Genomic DNA, 18388 nt, shown 5'->3' on the forward strand with positions numbered 1-18388 from the left:
CCATTTACTTAGCCTCCTAGGACTCGCTCTGGAAAAAGAGGGTATCAGCAGTTACTCATTAATTTAACAGATATCTACTGAGTTCCTACCAGGTGTCAGGCATTGTCACACCATAAGGGACATAGCCATGAGAGCAACACTGGATACTGGGGACGCCCAGAGGAGGATTCTAACTCAGCCAGGGTAGATCAGAGAAAGCTTGAAGGCTGAAAAGCTTTCCAAGGAACCCTCAAAAAAGGGATGACTGCGTGTGTGCGTGAGGGAGTAAGGATGGTAGAGTGGGGGGAGTATCTGGCTCAGGCAATAGTACTTGCCGAGTTGGGGAGGAAACAGTTTGGTGTAACTGTGATGTGAAGCACAATTCCAGGAATGTCAGAACAAGGGCTAGGAGAGGCTAGATATGATGGTATGGATTGGGTCACCAAAGGGCTCAGGAAACGTCCCCTATGAGGGCGAGACAATTAGAAATGTCCTGGGTGTCCTGGAGAAGAGGGTACTAAGTAGAGAGAAGAGCAGAAACCAAGAGAAGGTGTAAAATGTGGTGTGGTCAGGACACTCTTCTGTGTGACCAGACTGAGTTGACAGAGAGGAAGAGGCCAAAAGGAGGCCTGAAGGAAGCCATACGGCACAGAGCCTGGACTGCCAGGCTGAGGGGCTGGTCCTTCTCCTGGGGAATCTGGGGAGCCCAGGAGGGGCTGTGAACAGGAGAGAGGCAGGGTCAGCTCTGGGACCATGTGGGAGACTAACGAGGGGAAAGACTGGAGGCCAGGATCCAGTGGGAGAGGACAAGGCCTGAGCTGGGGCAGTGACCCCTATGGGACACCAGAGCTATATTTCCCTGTCTTTCCTCCTGCCCACTCCCCATGTATTCCTAGCCAGACACAGAACAAAGGTAAAAATCTTTTATTTCAATTTTAGAGAAGCCACCAGCCTCTTCTCCCCGCTTGGAAGCACGAGGAGACACTGGGTCAAGAAGGCACCGACAGAAGAGGCATCGCCACCATCAATTGCTGAGGAGATGAAAGGGAGAGAGGGTTCAGAACCCAGGAGTCAAGCTCCCTCCCCCCAACCCCCAGAAGTCCAGCCCCACCCCCACCCAGGTACCCTTCTCTTCCGATGGAAGGCCGCTTTGCTTTCCTCAGAGTTGATCCGAAGGGGGATATAGGTATCCAGATGGTACAGCTGCTGGTGGTCCCCCATCACCAGGTGGTTCTCCCCAATCTCCAACGACAGCCCCAGAGCTCCATCCTGGTGATACACTAGAATCAACCCACCCTGCGTTTCTCGCCATAAGACGATAAGAACACAGGGAGAAAAGACTGAAGAGCTGGGATACCATATTTAAAGAGTCTAACATTCCAGGAAAAAGGCAGAAGATGATAATTACAGTTCTCCACAACTTATCACTTACAATGCCCTGGTCATCCTTGGGACAGCACTGGAAGTGAGCCTGAGGACCCCAAGGGACAGGAGGCAACCATACTCAGGCTCATACAGGTCTGACAACAAGCCCACATTACTTTCCCTTGAAGACTCCACTCTTTTCAGACCTCATTCTCCAGCTCTGGTTGAGGATACACTCACCAGTTTGGGGAGGTCAATTTCAGCCAAGAGGAGGTCAGGGGCTTCCAGCCAAAGGTTCAGGTGAGGCTTCTCAGGGCTGGGGAGGAACAAGACCCAGAACTGAGGAGAGCCTCCAGGTCTTTGCGCGGCTGTTACCTCTGCCTGGCATGCGGTTCCCTCCCTTTCTTGCTCCTACCAGCCCTGCTGCCTCAGGGGGGCCTTCCCCGTGGCAGTTCTGCTCCCCTCTCTGGGTTCCCAGAGCCCCAGGACACTGGCCCCCCCAACGGAGGATGGGGGGTGGAGGGAAAGAGAGGGATTCCTAAGAGCGTTGGGGAGACATGAGAGAGGGAACCCATTGAAAGCCCACCCTTCCTCAGGTCTCGGGGAATCGGCAGTATACAGGTTTCCCAACTCCTGGATCTGAGGACGCTGCTTGGAGCGGATATTTTGCTGGGAGATGGAGCCCAGAAAAGGCCGGTTCTTCAATATGCGCCACTCTGCGAGGTGGGGGTGCAGGATCAAAGGTCACATGGGTCAGGGTTCCCTTGGCTCCCTTAGGGGTCTGGCACAGCAAGAGCTCCCTCGGGAGGGGCGGAGGTAGCTAGGGATCTGACCACACCCCCAAGGTTGGCTTTAGGAAGCACGCCCAGCTTAACCCCGCCCTTCCCGGGTATCAGCGAATAAAACCTGAGCCCTGGAGATGCTCGGGACCCCGCCCCTTACCTGGAAGCCCGGGCCTGGTCCGGCCCCACAACCCTCACCCCCAGCTCCCCTTGGGGAGCCTTGCCCTCTCCCTGGAATCCAAAGCTAAGGGGAGAAAACCCATGCCCACACTAGGCCCACCTCTCCCAGGGGGTGTCCCTAAGTAGTCCAGGCCAGGCGCCTCACCTGGATTCAGCTGCAAGCTGTATTTGTCCTCAAGGCCCTCCCTGGCGACGGTGATTACGAGCTCTCGCAAGAAATCACTGTTCTAAGAGGGGGCGGGGGGGAAGAAGAGATGCGGAGGACTCGGACGGGTGGAGGGAGAAGTCCCTGCCCAGGCCTCACCCGCAGCCCCGCCCCCGACCTGCATCCTCCGGTAGAAGTCGCTGTTGACAGCTACGTCGTAGGCGGTACAACCCTGGCCTTCTGCGGGGACACAAAGAAGGTGAGACAACCCTACCGCTCAAACACAGGCTGGGGAAAAACAAACAGAGAGACCCAGAGACGATTAGAAGTGAGGACCCAAGACACGCACTTGCCAGTCTGGACTCTTACCAGCCTCCAGTCTCTTCCCCTCTGGTCCTTCCCCACCAAGTCCCACAGCTGACCTGCCCCTCCCCTGCTCACAGCCCTCCCAGGACTCCCAACCAACCTCCAGGCGAAGGACTGAGTCCTTCAGCCTGGCGCTGGAGGCCCTGTGTGGTCTGCCCCATCCACCTGGAGAGAGATGTGCACTTCTATAGCGACCTCCTCCCTGTAAGTTTCTTCCAATCTCTCTCAATTACTGACCAACGCTGTTCAATCATTCTGGCCTCTGGACCCCTCTGTCCCCTCTTCCCAGAACCCTCTTCTCTGTCTTGGCCTAATAAATTTCGGTTCCTTCGAGTCTTATGGCTGACATCTCCTCCTCCAGGAAGCCTTCCCGGATCCCTCGAAGAGCCCCCTCCAGCACAGGAAGAATCACAGAATATTGAAATCACAGATTTTGGGTTTGATAAGTCCCTACTCCCCAGGGCACTGCCCAAAACTTGGTCCCAGGAGGCTTCAGGGGACATATATGAATTGAAAAAACAAAGATATAGAGACAAAAATGCAACAGAGACAGAGGTGAGACAAGGCAGAGACAGAGACAGGGAAGAAGGGCAGAGGAGAAAAGGGATGAATGAGGGCTGGCCTGGGGATTAGAGTCAGATCAGCTAAAGGGGCACCTGCCCAGCCCTTCCTCGCTCTGGAGTGGGACAGGGAGAAGTGCCAGCCTGGCCAGGTGGGCAAAACAGGACTGCCCTCTGGAGAGGGTGCTGGAGGCCCAAGAGGCTAGGGATATGCCATGGGGAAAAAGGACCAGATCGGGGGGGTCTAGATTTATAGGTCCTGCAGGAGGAGGGTCCTGGATCCTGTATTCTAGGGTCCTAGGGAAGGACCTAGAAGGCTAGAGTCCTGGGTCCTCTGATGGTACTGACTTGCATCCAGTTCGGCATGAGGTTCTCCCAGACTCATGGGGATGCGAAACGCAGCTTGGTCCTCCTCCAGCATTTGAAGCAGCTCATCCTCAGTCACATCAGCCGGAGGAGGGATAGAGGGAGAGTGACAGATGTTGATGAAAACCTTCCCTTGGGATGAGTTCGTCTTTATGCAGAAGCCTGGTGGGAATGAGTTGATACTGACCATCTGCCTCCGCGTGGTTCTTGATTTCCACCCATCCTCTCCTCAATCTGTCCTTTTGATGTGTCCCCCTTTTTGAGTCACAATCCTCCACTTTCTGGGTCTGTTTCCTTCCTGCCCCTGGGATCTCTGACTCTTTTTATTTTGGAGTCTCTGTCCTCTTTGTCACTCTTGTACTCCCCCTCTTCTCTTTGGATCTCTCTCTGGGTCTCTGTTCTCTCCCCGCTACGGTCTCTAAGCCCCATTTTTGTGCCTCCTCCCCCCTCTCTCTGTGTCCCCTGCACCCATTGTCTGTCCATCTCTCTCTGGGACTCTCTCTCTCTCTCTCTCTCTCTCTCTCTCTCTCTTTGGGTTTCTGCCTTTCTCACCAGGTTGAGGTTGGATCTGTGTTGATTCTGGTCTGCTTGTCTGGGCTTGCTGGAGCTCCTTGGAGGCCTACATGAAGGAAAACAATTTTCAGGCTTGGCGTCTGTGCTATCAGACCCCTCATTTGTTTCTCAAATGTTTATTGGGCAATTTTTATGTCTATAAGCTGTGCAGAGAATAAGACATATTATGTCCCCTTCCTTCACTGAGGAACCCAAAAACCAACCCCAGTCCTACTCCCATTTATTCCAGAGCCTAGCAAACTTGGAGTTAAACAACTACAATGCCCATAGGCCCTGTTGCTTCCCTAGTGCATTCTGGGAACTGTAGTACCATTTCTGAAGAAAAAAATCCCCCAAGGGACCCAGAAGTCCCGGTCAGTCCGCACCTGCAACAGCAGCTCCTCGAAACGCGCCGTCTCAGCGCCCATTGTCTCTGCTTCGTTTAGCTCTGGCACCAGCAACTTCGAGTCCGCCATTAGCCCTGGGGAAGAGACCTAGGCGTCCCTAGCAACCCCTACTTGGGGGAACCTTCCCGGAGATCTGAACTCAGGGGCCTGCTGCCCCGGCCCTCAACCGAGTCCCAACACCCACTTTTCTGTAGGAAAATAGAAGAATCTGGCCGGAGACTACAATTCCACTCAGATCAAATACCGTCGTCAAATCTGTAGGGAGTCAAAATATCTAGATGCTTTCGGGGTTCTCCGTGCCAAATGTGTGACAGCTACTCTTCCGGTCCCTGTATAACCAGGAATTTGAGGCGGCCACATTTCCGACTAACCCAACCCTCATTCAAGAATCCTGCAACCGTATTCCGTTATCGACCAATCATAGTCTATGTCTGAGGCCACGCCTCTCACCGTAACCAATTAAAACTAAGTTCTGAGGCTGCTCACTAAATGCCACACTTCAGGTGTGGATTAAGGCCACACTTCCCCTCTTTTCCTTCAACCACATTGACCAGGTTACCGAGCAGTCAAGATTCGCATACTATCAAAACCTTAATTTCAATGTCCATCCTAAGAGACTCCCTTCTGATCTCTGAACTATCGCTTCGTCACAGAGGTAGATTCGATTCTCTAGTAAATGTATTTCGGTCCAAAAGCTGCACTTTTGTGAACGGAATGGCTGGAAGACACACCAATACGGCCACTTTTCTAAACCTAGAGCTCTCCCAACTATTTGCAAGGCACCCACATTTTCGTTCTTCCTCTTCCTCCCCCCTCCATCCCCGTTTTGAGGACTACGCAAACTCCAAACTATATTCCCCAGCTCGGGCTCATGGGCGGGGTCACCGGGTCCTAAGGCGGGGTTACGCTCTATCTCCGTAGCCCCGACCTTTGCGCTGGAGGGGGCGGGCCGCTCTTCGGACCTCAAGTTCCCTTGGGCAGAGTTCCCCGCAGTCGGTGGGAAGCGGTCGGGACTGACGATGGCTGCCACTCGCGCAGGGACCCGCGCCCGAGAGATCTTCACCTCGTTGGAGTACGGACCGGTGCCGGAGAGCCACGCATGCGCACTGGTGAGGGCCTGCCTGGCCGGCGCTGCCCATCCCCCTCCCCAGTCCTCCGGCCGCCGTTTTGCGCGCAGATTCCCGTGATCCCCCGCGGCAGCTAAGAAACTCGGCCCCTCTCGGGTCCCGTGACTCCTTCCACCCCTTAGGACCCATTCTTGGAGGACGTTCCCTTAAGCCTTTGCAATGGCAGCCTCTTAGCCTTTTTGTCTGTTGTTACGATCCTTGGTAGTTCTCATGCTCCACGGTCCGAATTCACGGTGGTGTTAACTCTATTCCTCAGAACAATCCCCGAGAGGCTCCAGTGAGTCTCTCTTCTTCAGAACCTCCCGTGGTCCCGTGACTCAATTCCTGTGGGGTTTCCGTGATCTTTCAAGGACCCTCAAAACCCCCATAGACTTCCCATGATTCCTCAGAACATCCTGTGGCTCCCATGGGCCTTCGGGGGTCCCCGGAATTCCTGGGGGGCTCCCTTCATCACTCGGAACCTCCATGGAGTCCCCGTGATTTCTCAGCCGCCTCATACCTTTCGGGCTCATGATCTTGGAAACTCTCAGAACCCCAAAATACATCAGAACTCTGTAATTACCTACAGCCCCACAGAATACCCTCATGGGGACCCTATGATCCCCAACTACCTCTCAGAATGTCTCACAGGGCTCCCATGAGTCCTCAGGGCCTCTTAAAATCCTGCTGATGCTCCCGTGAGCTCGATGTTCAGAACTTCCCTAGGAGTCCCGTGACTTTTCAGGGTCTTCCAGAACGTTTTGAGGGTTCCTGTAGATAAGTAAGGTGCCTTGAATTTTCTGTAATTACCCAGGCCCCTCAAAAGTCCCTCATGGGACTATGGTGATGGGGGCAGGGTCCTGTAGCACTTAAGTTTGAGAAGCTTGGACTTGCTTCTCTTGAGGGAGAGAGGAGGAGGCTAGAAGAGTAGTCCAAGTGGAAGAAGATGAGACCAGAGCCAGCGCGGGCTGTAGAGATAGAGAGTAGGGATGAGGCAGAGATGCAGGAGGAACAGGGTTTGGGGGATTGAGAGGGCAAGGATGGTGCTTGGGGTCTGGCCCTGTGACTTGGTGGCTGTCTCTCCCTACCTCTCTACGGTGAACCATGGAGGAGCAGGCTCTTGGGAGATTCTGAGCTCCGTTCACATGGTGACAGTATGCGGGACCTGGGGACAGTCGTGGGCCATGAATATAGTACTTTGAGCCTCAAGTCTGGAGACAGGGACCTGGGAGTCACCAATGTAGAAAGATAAACCGTGGGAGTGACAAGATTATCTAGAAATATAGTGTAGACTCAGATAAGAGGAACTAGGCCAATGTACAGAGAATTTCTACACTTGGAGGTTGGTTAGAGGTGGAGTAGCATGAAATAGCAGTAATGTGATAACACCTTATATTTATTGGATGCTTTCTGTATGCCATCCTCTGTGCTCAGCATAATTACACTGAATCCCCAGAACTGCTGTGAGAGGGGATTATTGTAATTATTTTAGTAATAACACACAGAGGCTTGAAGAGATATATAATTTGCTCACAGTCAATACAGCTTAAAAGATGAAGCTGAAATTTGAATCTGAGCCCTTGGATTCCAGAGCCTGTGGCCCCCACGTCACTCCCCAAGGAAAGGTCTCAACCCTACAGTCTGTGGGTCACATTCAGCCAACAAACATGTTTTCTTTGGCCTAAACTTTATTTGTAAAAATATGAATTAATGGACAACTAATTCCATGTAAACATCCGGATTCCAGCTCCTCTTGAAAATAAAACCCCCAAATTGGCAACCTTTGGCTCACGTTCCCTGACAAAAATCATCTGGATGCATTAGACAAGTGAGTTCCCAGTCTCCACCAGGTCCTCTTCTCACACTAACATGGTCTGCCAGGACCCTATGGACCCTAGGGTTTTGTTTTTCCTTTGAGGGAAATTTTGCAAATTTCCACAGAGTACTTAATATTATGAACTCCCATGTACCCATCACTCAGCTTCAGCAATCATCACCATTTGATTCAGTGTTGTAGCCCTTTTTTTTTCTTGTTCTGGAGTGATTGAAATCCCAGATGTCATGTTATTTTCCCATAAATATCTGAATCCTCATTTTTAACAGATGAGGACTGATTATGTAACGTAAATAGCATGCCATTTTCACACTTAGTATTTAACAGTCATTCTTTAATATCATATATCCTCAACTGTTTCAAAAATGTCTCTGTCCGTGGGGTGGGGGGTTTGAATTTGGAACTCCTGTGTAGCTGACTATTTAACTTTAAAGAAAAATGAGAAGGGCCAGTTGGCAGGGGAAGAGAAAAATCAGGAAACTGTGGCATCGGGCATGTTGAAAGAAGAACTTGTAGGAGTTCTTCTTGTGGGAAGCATTTCTTAGATTTGTGCATTTCTAAGAAATGCTTGTGGGAAGCATTTCTTAGATTTAGCGAGGATTTGGGCAAGAGAACCAGAGACAGAGAGAAATGAAGCCGATGTGGAGGGTGAAATGCAACAAAATGAACAGAAAGTCTTAAGTAGTGCTGCTCTGAACACATAACGTAACATGCATGATTTCTTTAATGCTCACCGTAGCCCTGTGAAATAGGGAGGGACTGTCATCATCCCCATTTTCCAGATGGCTTAGCAGAAGCCAGGGTGGTACAAGATCCCGGCTGAGGTTGCACAATGAGTAAGTACCGGAGCCAGAATTCAAACCCAGGTCATGTGGACCCTAGCTCCAAGGACCCCCACTCTAGGCTGCCCCTCTGCAACGCCGATGTGCTATGCCTTGGGTTCACGTAGATGTGTCACAGCCGGATAAACTGCACCTGGCAGGGCAGTCTCCAGGCTGTCTTCAGTGAGGGTCCACAGCCACTCCCCCAAATGATGACAGCTGAGATGGGAGGGAACGCCATCACACACTTGGCGTCTCATAGGCATTGTTTCCAGGGTCCTGGCAAGGGTCACAGGTGTTCAAACAAAAACTTGCATATGAACACTTATAGCAACACTCTTCAGAGTAGCCAAAAGGCGGAAACAACCCAAATACCCATCAACTGATGAATGGATAAATAAAATGTGGTCTATCCAATGCAATATCATACAGCCACAGAAAGAAATGAGGCTTTGATAACATGCTACAACATAGATGAATCTCAAAAACATCATGCCAAGGGAAAGAAGCCAGCCACAAACTGTCCCATATTGTAGAATTCCATTTACATGAAATGTCCAGAACAGGCAAATCCATAGAAACAGAAAGCAGGTTAGTGATTGCCAGGGGTTGGGGGTAGTGGAGAGTCACTGCCTAATGGCTACAGAGTTTCCTTTTGGGGTGATGAAAATGTTCTGGAACTAGATAAAAGTGACGGTTGCCCAACATGGTGAATGTACTAAATGCCACTGACTTGTACACTTTAAAATGGTTAAAATGGTGAATTTATGTTAAGTGTATCTCATATTTACGTGTGTTTTCCTGCTACACAGGAAAAATATTAGCTGATAAGGTAAAGGGGGGAAGGTGTCCCCTTTCCAGACGACACTGAGTAGACATTGAGCTCCCCCAGCTGCCTCCCAGACCCCTTTCCAAACTGTCTCCACCTCCCCCAGGCCTGGCTGGACACCCAGGACCGGTGCTTGGGTCACTATGTAAATGGAAAATGGTTGAAGCCGGAACACAGGAATTCAGTGCCTTGCCAGGATCCCATCACAGGTAGGAGGTGTTCGCTAGTCGTTGGAAGGAGGGCGAGGTGTCCATGCCTCCAGCCATACCCACCAAGGATACTCCGTTGTCTTTGCTCAGGGCCCTGAGGGCAGGGAGCAGCCAATGGGGGAAAGAGGCTGAGAGTTCTGGCTCCTACTGATAACAGTCATTCTAATTATGGTCCCAAGCTCCTGTGGACGCTTTTTGAAATCACTATTTACTAAAATCCCTTCCTTGCCTGTGGGAGGTAGTCAGAGCAAAGACCAATAGATTTATCCCCATTTGTCAGATGATAAAACTGAGACACTCAGTGGGGCTGGGGCCAGCTTTATTGCCTTGGGGCGCTCCCAGCCTCCAGGTATCTCAGCCCCCTCCAGTTCTGACAAGGCTCTCCCCCTTTTATCTGAGTCCCCTCATTCATCTCTCCAGGAGAGAACTTGGCCAGCTGCCTCCAGGCACAGGCTGAGGATGTGGCAGCAGCTGCAGAGGCTTCCAGAACCGCATTGGAGAACTGGAGTGGACTCCCTGGAGCCTCTCGGGCCCAGCACCTGACCAGGTAATGCAGTTCAGGTGTGGACCCCAGGAGGTAGAGAAGGACTTGAGAACAAAGACTCTATTTCCCAGTATCCCACTTAATTCATTGGCACCTAAGGTTCATATTCCCAGCATGACTTTGGGCCTTTAGTGGCTAAAACATCCATTTCCCGCTATTCACTGGGACTAGTAATGACAAAGCCTCTATTTCCTAGAATGCCTTTGGAGCTCATCAGAGTTCCATTTCTCAGAAGCTCATTGGGGCTCACGGAGCCCCAAAGCCCATTTTCCAGCACACTCATGGGGCAGCTAGAGACAAGATTCCATTTCCCAAAATGTAGTTGAGATTAGAGCTAAGCCCCAGCACCTCTGGGGATTACAGGTAGGTGGGCAAGGTCTTCACACAGCACTCCCAGGTAGTGTTTCCCTTTAATGTAGTGGACTGCATTTCCCATAAACCTCTGGTGCCCTCAAACCCTGGTAAGTGGTGGGGGTGCCCCAGTGGTTCATGGGAATTATTGTAGTCCAGGTATATAGGGGTATGTTCCAAGACCCTTATCAGGCTGGGGGCCTCTGGGAAATGACCATCCCCCTTGCTTTCTCCACAGGCTGGCTAAGATGATACAGAAGCACCAGCGGCTGCTGTGGACCCTGGAGTCCCTGGTTACTGGGCGGGCCGTTCGAGAGGTTCGAGACAGGGATGTCCCGCTGGCCCAGCAGCTGCTCCAGTACTATGCAGTCCAGGCACACATCCAGGAGGAGGCACTGGCAGGCTGGGAGCCCATGGGTGAGAAGCCTGAGTCCTGGCTGCCAGCCCCCTCCTACCTCATAGCCCAGCAGTGCCTGTGCCAGTGCCCTCATTTGTTCTTCCAGGAGTAATTGGTCTCATCTTGCCACCCATGTTCTCCTTCCTTGAGATGATGTGGAGGATTTGCCCTGCGCTGGCTGTGGGTAAATGATGGACTGAGGACCTAGACTCCTGGGTCTGAGGGAGCAGGCCTGGGGCTGGACTCACAAGTCTGAGGGAGGAGGGGCTGGGGGCTGGATTCCTGGGTCCTTGAGTTACCTGCCTTCCCCAGGCTGTACTGTGGTGGTCCTCGTACCCCTGGGCTCCCCAACACCCCTCCTCCTGGCCCAGCTGGCAGGGGAGCTAGGCTCATTCCCAGGAATCCTCAACATGATCAGTGGCCCTGCCTCCCTGGGACCTGTCCTGGCCTCCCAGCCTGGTGTCCAGAAGGTGGTCTTCTGTGGAGCTGTTGAGGTATCTTCAGGGCTGGGAGGAGGACAGGACAGGGCTGGGGAGCTGGAAGGATCCTCTGCCAACTGAACCCCATTTGGGGTCCCTCAGGAAGGACGTGCCCTTCGACGCACCCTGGCAGGCATGGGTCCCGAGCTGGGCCTGGTACTGGGAGCCGAGTCGCTACTGTTGCTGACAGAGACGGCAGATGTGGACTCGGCCGTGGAAGGCGTCGTGGATGCAGCCTGGTCGGACCGCAGCCCGGTGAGACCCTTGCACTCGTGTCCCCTCATGTCCTCGGGGCTGTGTGCATCTGTCTCGAGACCTTGGGGCCCAGTGTCTTCCTTCATTTCAACTTCAGTTCTTTGCATCCCAGGACTGCCTTTACACCACAGCATCTGTGGGACTCCTCATCATTTCAGGTTTCTGAATCTTCATGTCTCAGTTCTCTTGGTCTTACAGGGGCGAAGGTCTGTGTCTCTTGTTCTTTAGGACTCCTCGTTTTTCTCAGTGTTGATGTCCCTAGTTTTCCAACCTCTGTCTTCACTCTGAATCACCAACTTTCTGTAACTCCACCTCCTGTCTGGGGCCTGGCGCCTCAGGCCTCAGAGTGTCTCCAGGGTCCTCCGCCACTTCTCACTGACCCCCTCTGATCTCTGCATCTGTGTCCCTGAGTCTCAGCCTTCTCAGGGGACATGGACCCCCCGTATGGGCCCTGAGTTTGCCTACCTTGATACTCCTTTTCCTAACAGGGGGGCCTCAGGCTTCTCATCCAGGAGTCTGTGTGGGATGAGACTATGAGGCGGCTCCAGGCGCGGATGGGGTGCCTTCGGGGCGGCCGAGGGCTGGACGGGGCCGTGGACATGGGGGCCCGAGGGGCTGCTGCACATGCACTAGCCCAGCGCTATGTGTGCGAGGCCCAGAGCCAGGGCGCACAGGTGAGCTGGGTGGGTGCAGACTCCAGAGTGCTAGGGGAAGTGGGACCTTGTTCTGAGAGAGTAGGGGCTGGGGACCTGGACTCCTGGGTCTGTGGGAGGAGGGGCCGGGGGCCTGGACCCTGGGTCTGAGGGAGGAGGGGTCGGGGGCCTGGACCCTGAGTCTGAGGGAGGAGGGGCTGGGGGCCTGGACTCCTGGGTCTGTGGGAGGAGGGGCCGGGGGCCTGGACCCTGGGTCTGAGGGAGGAGGGGTCGGGGGCCTGGACCCTTGGTCTGAGGGAGGAGGGGCTGGGGGCCTGGACTCCTGGGTCTGAGGGAGGAGGGGGTTGGGGGCCTGGACTCCTGGGTCTGAGGGAGGAGGGGCTGGGGGCCTGGACTCCTGGGTCTGAGGAAAGAGACTGCTAGGAGTGGACTTCTAGATCTAATTCTCTTTCTCCTCAGGTGTTCCAGGCTGGCGATGTGCCCTCAGATAGCCCATTCTTTCCCCCAACTTTGATCTCTGATCTACCCCCAGCCTCCCCATGTACCCAGGCAGAGGTGAGCCCCTTAGGGTCCCAAGAGTCTAATTCCGTCCACCCATCCGCACCCAGACACGGGCAGCAGTACTACACCTGCAGAAGCCCCTGGGTGACCATTTGGCCTGGGTCTGGGGCTGCTGACTGCTGGAGGCTGGTACACTAATAGTTGGGGTATAGGAGGGAGGCCCTGGCCAGGTCCCCTGAGTTCCCTCGTCACTCTTTCAGGTGCCATGGCCTCTGGTTGTGGCTTCCCCATTCCGCACAGCCAAGGAGGCATTGGCCATGGCCAACGGGACCCCCCGAGGAGGGAGTGCCAGTGTGTGGAGTGAGAGGCTGGGACAGGCCCTGGACCTAGGCTACAGGTCAGTTGGCACCCACTGGGGCACAAAAAGCAGGCCCAAGCTTCAGTCTTCATGTCTCCCTTTCCTCCTAGGATCTCTCTCACCCCAACCTCTCTGACTCACCGTCCCCCTCTCAGCTTTCTGTTTTTCTCTCTTATGTCCACCTCTCCCCCCACAGGCTCCAGATGGGCACAGTCTGGATCAATGCCCATGGCCTCAGAGACCCTGCAGTGCCCACAGGTGGCTGCAAGGAGAGTGGATCTTCCTGGCATGGGGGCCTAGATGTGAGTGCACCCCTGTCCCCACCCAGCACTGTCACCACTGCTTCATCCACTTTGTGCCCAGCTGGAGTTCTCTTGACATTGCCCCTCTCATAGGGTCTGTATGAGTATCTGCGGCCCTCAGGGACCCCTGCCTGGCTGCCCTACCTTTCTGAGAATCTGAACTATGACATTTTTGGTCTTGCTGTCCCCTCAACCCTACCTGCTGGGTCTGAAACAGGGCCTGGGTAAGCTATTCCAGGGGCTGTAACTCCCAGAATCCCTAGGGGTGTGGAAGAGGCAAAGGGAAGTTGTGGCAGGCTCCCCCATGGACTGAAGGGGAGTTTGTTAGAGCCATCGAGGGGTCCCTAAGTCTCGCTGAGAATTGCATTCTGAGTCTTATTGGCCTCACACCCACTACCCAGGCCTGATGAGAGCCTCAGTTCTGTCAAATGGTCTGTACTTTCCCAAAGACTCATGAGACCAGGAATTTGGGGTCCCATGGGTCGTGGGAGCTGGGGTGTGGCAAATGGGCTCTGAGCAGACTTTGGCCCCAAGACCCACCCTCATGCTTCCTCACCCTACTCCAGTCCAGCACCCCCCTTCGGGCTCTTCGTGGGGGGCCGTTTCCAGGCTCCTGGAGCCCGGAGTTCCAGGCCCATCCAAGACTCACACGGCAACCTCCATGGCTATGTGGCTGAGGGCGGAGCCAAGGATATCCGAGGTGCCGTGGAGGCCGCTCACCAGGCTGCCCCTGGGTAAGGGAGTGTCACAGGAAAACCCAGGGGTCATAGGGCAGCAGAGAGGATAGTCTGGGACCCCCAAGGGCTGATGGGTTATGGAGTCTGAGCAACCAGGGTTGATGGAATAGGGGTCTGGCCCTTCACTTCCCTCCCTGGGCGGATGGGCCATGCGGTCTGGACCCCCAGAGTAGGGGCTGTGGACAGATAATGGGCACAGAAGAGCCTGGGAAGAGCCAGGACCAGAATACTGCCCCCTAATGTGCACTGTCTGCCCACAGCTGGGTGGGCCAGTCACCAGGGACCCGGGCAGCCCTGCTGTGGGCGCTCGCAGCTGCCCTGGAGCGCCGGGAGTCCACCTTGGTCTCGAGGCTGGAGAGGCAGGGAGTGGAGCTCAAGGCTGCCAAGGCGGAGGTGGAGCTGAGTGTGAGGCGGCTTCGGGCATGGGGGGCACGCTCCCAGACCCAAGGCCACTCCCTGCAGGTAAGAGGGGTCTGTGGACAAGCAGACACAGGGCAGGCTGTCTGGAGTGGGGTCAGAGCAAAGGCTTTGAAGTAAACCAGACTGGGGCACAAGCTGCACGATCATTAGCATGTGGTCTCACTTCTCTGTACCTCGATTTCTTCATCTGTATAATAGGCATATGGTCCACCTCACAGGGTAGTGTTTCAAATTGTTGTTAGGGACCCATTACTGGGTCATTAAATCAATTTAGTGGGTTGTAGCCATGATTTTTTTAAACAAGAGAATAGAGTAGAAAACAGAGAGTGCATTGTTTCATTTATATACATAATATACAACTAAACATAGATACTGAGTTGGTATGAAACATGGTGCGTCTGCTGAAGTAAGCGAGGATTCAGCAACTCAGGCGATGGCACAGGAGCGCTCAGAGATAGAGATAATAGAAAGATAGTAAGTCCTTTGACCTGGGTTTCCTCCATAAATGATACGCGGTTATACAATTATACCATGGTATTGACCTTGAGTTGTTATGAAGACTAAATGAACTAAGTACTCAAGGCGTGACATATAGCTAAGGGCTCAAAAACTGTTTGCTTATGGATGGCCAATAAGCACATGAAAAGATGGAGCACATGAAAAATGCAAATCAATAAGCACATGAAAAATGCAAGTCAAGACCACGATGAGATATCATTGTGCACCTAGAGTGGTACCTCGGTTTTTTAACATAATCCGTTCCAGAAGACTGTTCGAGTTCTGAAACGTTCGAAAACCGAGGTGCGGTTTCCCCATAGAAAGTAATGCAAAATGGATTAATCCGTTCCAGACCTTTAAAATCAACCCCTAAAACTGCAAATTTAGCATGAATTTTACTATCTAATGATACCATAAATCCACAAAATTTATGGCGTTTGTAAACCGAAATGTTCGTCAACGGAGACATTCGAAAACCGAGGTATCACTGTATTTGAATAGCTAAAATTCAAAAGACAGACCATATCAAGTGTTGGTGAGGATGTGGAGGAACCAGAACTTGTACCCTAGTGGTGGCAATGTGTCTGGGACAACCATTTTGGAAAAAAGTTTGGCAGTTTCCTAAAAAGTTGAAAATACTCTTATACCATATAACCTGGCTGTGATCCCTATGTATATACCTAGATAAATTTAATTTCTACGTTTTAAGCCAAGAGAAGTGACAGCATTTACCCCTACAAAGACAGAGCATGCCAAAAAAATGTATACATATTTTAAGAAAGGAAAAAACTGTATTAAAAGTAATACTCAATATATACCAGTAACAAAAGATGAATACAAGTCGTGTATACATTTTTTGGCACCCTCGGTATGTAAGTGCTTATAGCAGCATTATTGAAAATTGGGAGCAACCCAGATGTCCCTCAGTAGGTTAATAGATAAACAAAATGTGGGTGGTACAGCTTGCAATGGATTCCCACTCAGCAATCAGGAGTGAATATGCCACAACATGGATGAATCTCAAAATGACTGCTGAGTGAAAGAAGCCAGATAAAAAGGAGTGCGGACTGTGTGATTCCACATCTAGAAATTCCTAGAAAATGCAAATTAATCTATAGTGAGAGAAAGCAGGTAAGTGGTTGTCTGAGGACAGAGAGGGTCCAAGTAGGGGCAGGGGTTAAGGATAACAAAGGGACACAAGAAAATCTGAGGGGTGAAATTCATTACCTTGATTGTGGTGATGGTTTCATAGATGTATACATGTCAAAACTTATCAAAACTTACCGTTTAAAATGTGTCCGGTTAATGAATATCAATTATAAAGTTAAAAAAAATCCACACACACACAAATCCATGGGCCAGGTTCTAAGCCCTCTACACACATTAGCTCATTTTATTTTAACAGCAAATCTCTGAATTAGGTCCCATAATTATCCTCGTTTGAAAGATGAGAAACTAAGGCCCAGAGAGGTAACTTGCCCAAGATCACACAGCTGATGAGTGGTGGAGCTTGGGACTTCACCCCAGTCCATCTGGCTCTGAACCACCACCTGGTTATATTATTATTGGAGTTGTTATGGAGAAGCAGAGAAGGGAATGAGAGGAGGAAAGCGGCAGATGGAGGAGGAGGCTGTGGGAGGACAGTTAGTCTCCCCTTCCCTGCCCTTGACCTCCTGCCTATCTCCTACAGGTAGCTGAGCTAAGAGGCCCTGTGCTCCGCCTTCGGGAGCCGCTGGGAGTGCTGGCAATTGTGTGCCCGGATGAGTGGCCCCTGCTTGCCTTTGTGTCCCTGCTGGCCCCCGCCCTGGCCTATGGCAACACTGTGGTTTTGGTGCCCAGCGGGACCTGTCCCTTCCCTGCCTTGGAAGTCTGCCAGGTAGTCACCTGCCTTCCTGCTGCTGCTCCCAGCAGCCCCTTGTGCATCAGAGGGGTGAAAGGTGCCCCAATGCCTGCATGGAGCTCGGCTCTCACCCTACCCCCTTGGTAACCATGGTAACCCCAGTCCAGGCATCCACGCCTTCACTCCTCTAGACCCAGTGTCCATTTTCTTCAGACCACAGGCCTTCACCAGTCATAACCCAGTCCCATTCCTTCCTAGAGCCCCATGGCGACTGCCCCAGATGCTCACGCCCCTGCCCCCACCACCCTTGGGGTCTCAGACTCCTTCCAACCCCGGATGGCCCACTCTCTCCATCCCCTAGGATATGGCCACCTTGTTGCCAGTGGGACTGGTGAATGTGGTGACAGGAGACCGGGACCACCTGACCCGCTGCCTGGCTTTGCACCAGGACGTCCAGGCCCTGTGGTATTTTGGATCTGCCCAGGTACCCTTTGTTTTGATATCTTCTGCACCTTAAACTTTACCAACAGGCTCTTCCTTTCCTGGGAACATGACTCTGCTCCCTTAAAACTCCCATTGCTAAGGGGGTCCTTCTGAGGTCCTGCCCTTGTAGAGCCCCAGTTACTAAGGAAGAGGATCTTCTTAGCAACAAGGGCCTGAGATCTGCCCACCCAAAGCCCTAACTGTTGGATAACACATTGCTAAGGGCCACGCCCTAGCAACAGAGTCAGTAACCCAGTCTACCTTCTAAACCCTGATGAGAGCTTGTCAACGAAAACCTCAGACCGCATTCCTTTGATCATGGGCTGCTAACGGGAAGGAAGTTCCCCACGAAGGTCAGCGCCATTTCCCTTAACATCTGGAAGGTTTGCTCGCTCGGAGCTGAGCATTATAGCAACAGGGCGTACATCAAGCCTTCATGTCCCTTCTTAGTAATCATACTTGTTGCCAAGGAAGCAGCTGCTTATTAACCACACTGGAGGAATGCTGATTCCCCCTTTCTCCATGCCAGGGCTCCCAGTTTGTGGAATGGGCCTCTGCAGGAAACCTGAAGCCCGTGTGGGTGAACAGGGGCTACCGGCGGGCCTGGGATCAGGAGGCCGAGGGGGCAGGCTCAGAGCTAGAGCTTCGAGCAGCACGGACCAAGTCCCTGTGGCTGCCCATGGGGGACTGACGCCTGAGTGCCGCCCACTCCATCTTGGATGGTGGAGAGTTGGACCCCGACAGACTCCAGATGCTTGGAACTTTCCTCTTATTTTGTTTTCTGTGCCCTCAAATAAACTCTTTTTATCAACCTTGGCTGTGCTTGTGAGGGAGGGAATGGTAGTAACTTTCGATCTGTTTGGGCCACTTTAGTTCTGTGACTCAGCAGCCCAGTGGACTGGCTCCAGGACACCACAGTGTTTGTGAAACAGATAAAGGGGACTCTGAGGAGCCTGGGACAAAGCTGCGGGACCTCTTGTCTCTTCTGGTCTCCATTGGGTGGCTCCAGTTCCTTGATGTTTTCTGCCTCTGCGCTGCCCGGGAATCCATGGTGTGCTGGTATAAAATA

At 52.6% G+C, this 18388-nt stretch overlaps 2 protein-coding genes across 8 annotated transcripts; one reads left to right on the forward strand and one right to left on the reverse strand.

The window, feature by feature from the left end:
- Positions 1–888: 888 nt before the first annotated feature.
- On the reverse strand, positions 889–5803 carry PIH1D1 (PIH1 domain containing 1). 7 transcript variants are annotated; one of them, XM_033128226.1, is made up of 11 exons: positions 5665–5803; positions 4887–4957; positions 4682–4776; positions 4296–4362; positions 3726–3905; positions 2630–2691; positions 2452–2533; positions 1931–2060; positions 1585–1660; positions 1105–1248; positions 889–1010 (listed from the first exon to the last, which is right to left on the reverse strand). In XM_033128226.1, the coding sequence occupies exons 3-11, from the start codon at positions 4769–4771 to the stop codon at positions 969–971; spliced, it is 873 nt and encodes a 290-aa protein (XP_032984117.1). In that variant the 5' UTR covers positions 4772–4776; positions 4887–4957; positions 5665–5803; the 3' UTR covers positions 889–968. The 7 variants fall into 7 exon arrangements, with proteins under 7 accessions (XP_032984117.1, XP_032984118.1, XP_032984114.1 ...); XM_033128227.1 differs by having other exon boundaries at positions 5631–5769; XM_033128223.1 differs by having other exon boundaries at positions 4682–4957.
- Positions 5681–18130, forward strand: ALDH16A1 (aldehyde dehydrogenase 16 family member A1). The gene is made up of 17 exons (XM_033128222.1): positions 5681–5811; positions 9399–9501; positions 9922–10048; positions 10635–10813; positions 10900–10977; positions 11106–11287; positions 11375–11527; positions 12016–12201; positions 12640–12735; positions 12942–13078; positions 13236–13341; positions 13435–13565; positions 13908–14075; positions 14339–14540; positions 16687–16872; positions 17198–17320; positions 17849–18130. The coding sequence occupies exons 1-17, from the start codon at positions 5722–5724 to the stop codon at positions 18008–18010; spliced, it is 2409 nt and encodes an 802-aa protein (XP_032984113.1). The 5' UTR covers positions 5681–5721; the 3' UTR covers positions 18011–18130.
- Positions 18131–18388: the final 258 nt, after the last annotated feature.

The sequence above is a fragment of the Rhinolophus ferrumequinum genome, chromosome 15, assembly GCF_004115265.2.
Source record: "Rhinolophus ferrumequinum isolate MPI-CBG mRhiFer1 chromosome 15, mRhiFer1_v1.p, whole genome shotgun sequence".
NCBI classification, from domain to species: domain Eukaryota; kingdom Metazoa; phylum Chordata; class Mammalia; order Chiroptera; family Rhinolophidae; genus Rhinolophus; species Rhinolophus ferrumequinum.

Coding starts and splice junctions, on each gene's coding strand:
- PIH1D1 (XM_033128226.1), bottom strand. CDS start 4,771: ATGGCGGACTCGAAGTTGCTGGTGCCAGAGCTAAACGAAGCAGAGACA. Junction 4,363..4,681: donor TCGAGGAGCTGCTGTTGCAG/GTGCGGACTGAC, acceptor TCCTTCATGTAG/GCCTCCAAGGAGCTCCAGCA. Junction 2,534..2,629: donor ACTTCTACCGGAGGATGCAG/GTCGGGGGCGGG, acceptor GCCCCCTCTTAG/AACAGTGATTTCTTGCGAGA.
- ALDH16A1 (XM_033128222.1), top strand. CDS start 5,722: ATGGCTGCCACTCGCGCAGGGACCCGCGCCCGAGAGATCTTCACCTCG. Junction 13,079..13,235: donor GCCCTGGACCTAGGCTACAG/GTCAGTTGGCAC, acceptor CTCCCCCCACAG/GCTCCAGATGGGCACAGTCT. Junction 13,566..13,907: donor GGGTCTGAAACAGGGCCTGG/GTAAGCTATTCC, acceptor ACCCTACTCCAG/TCCAGCACCCCCCTTCGGGC.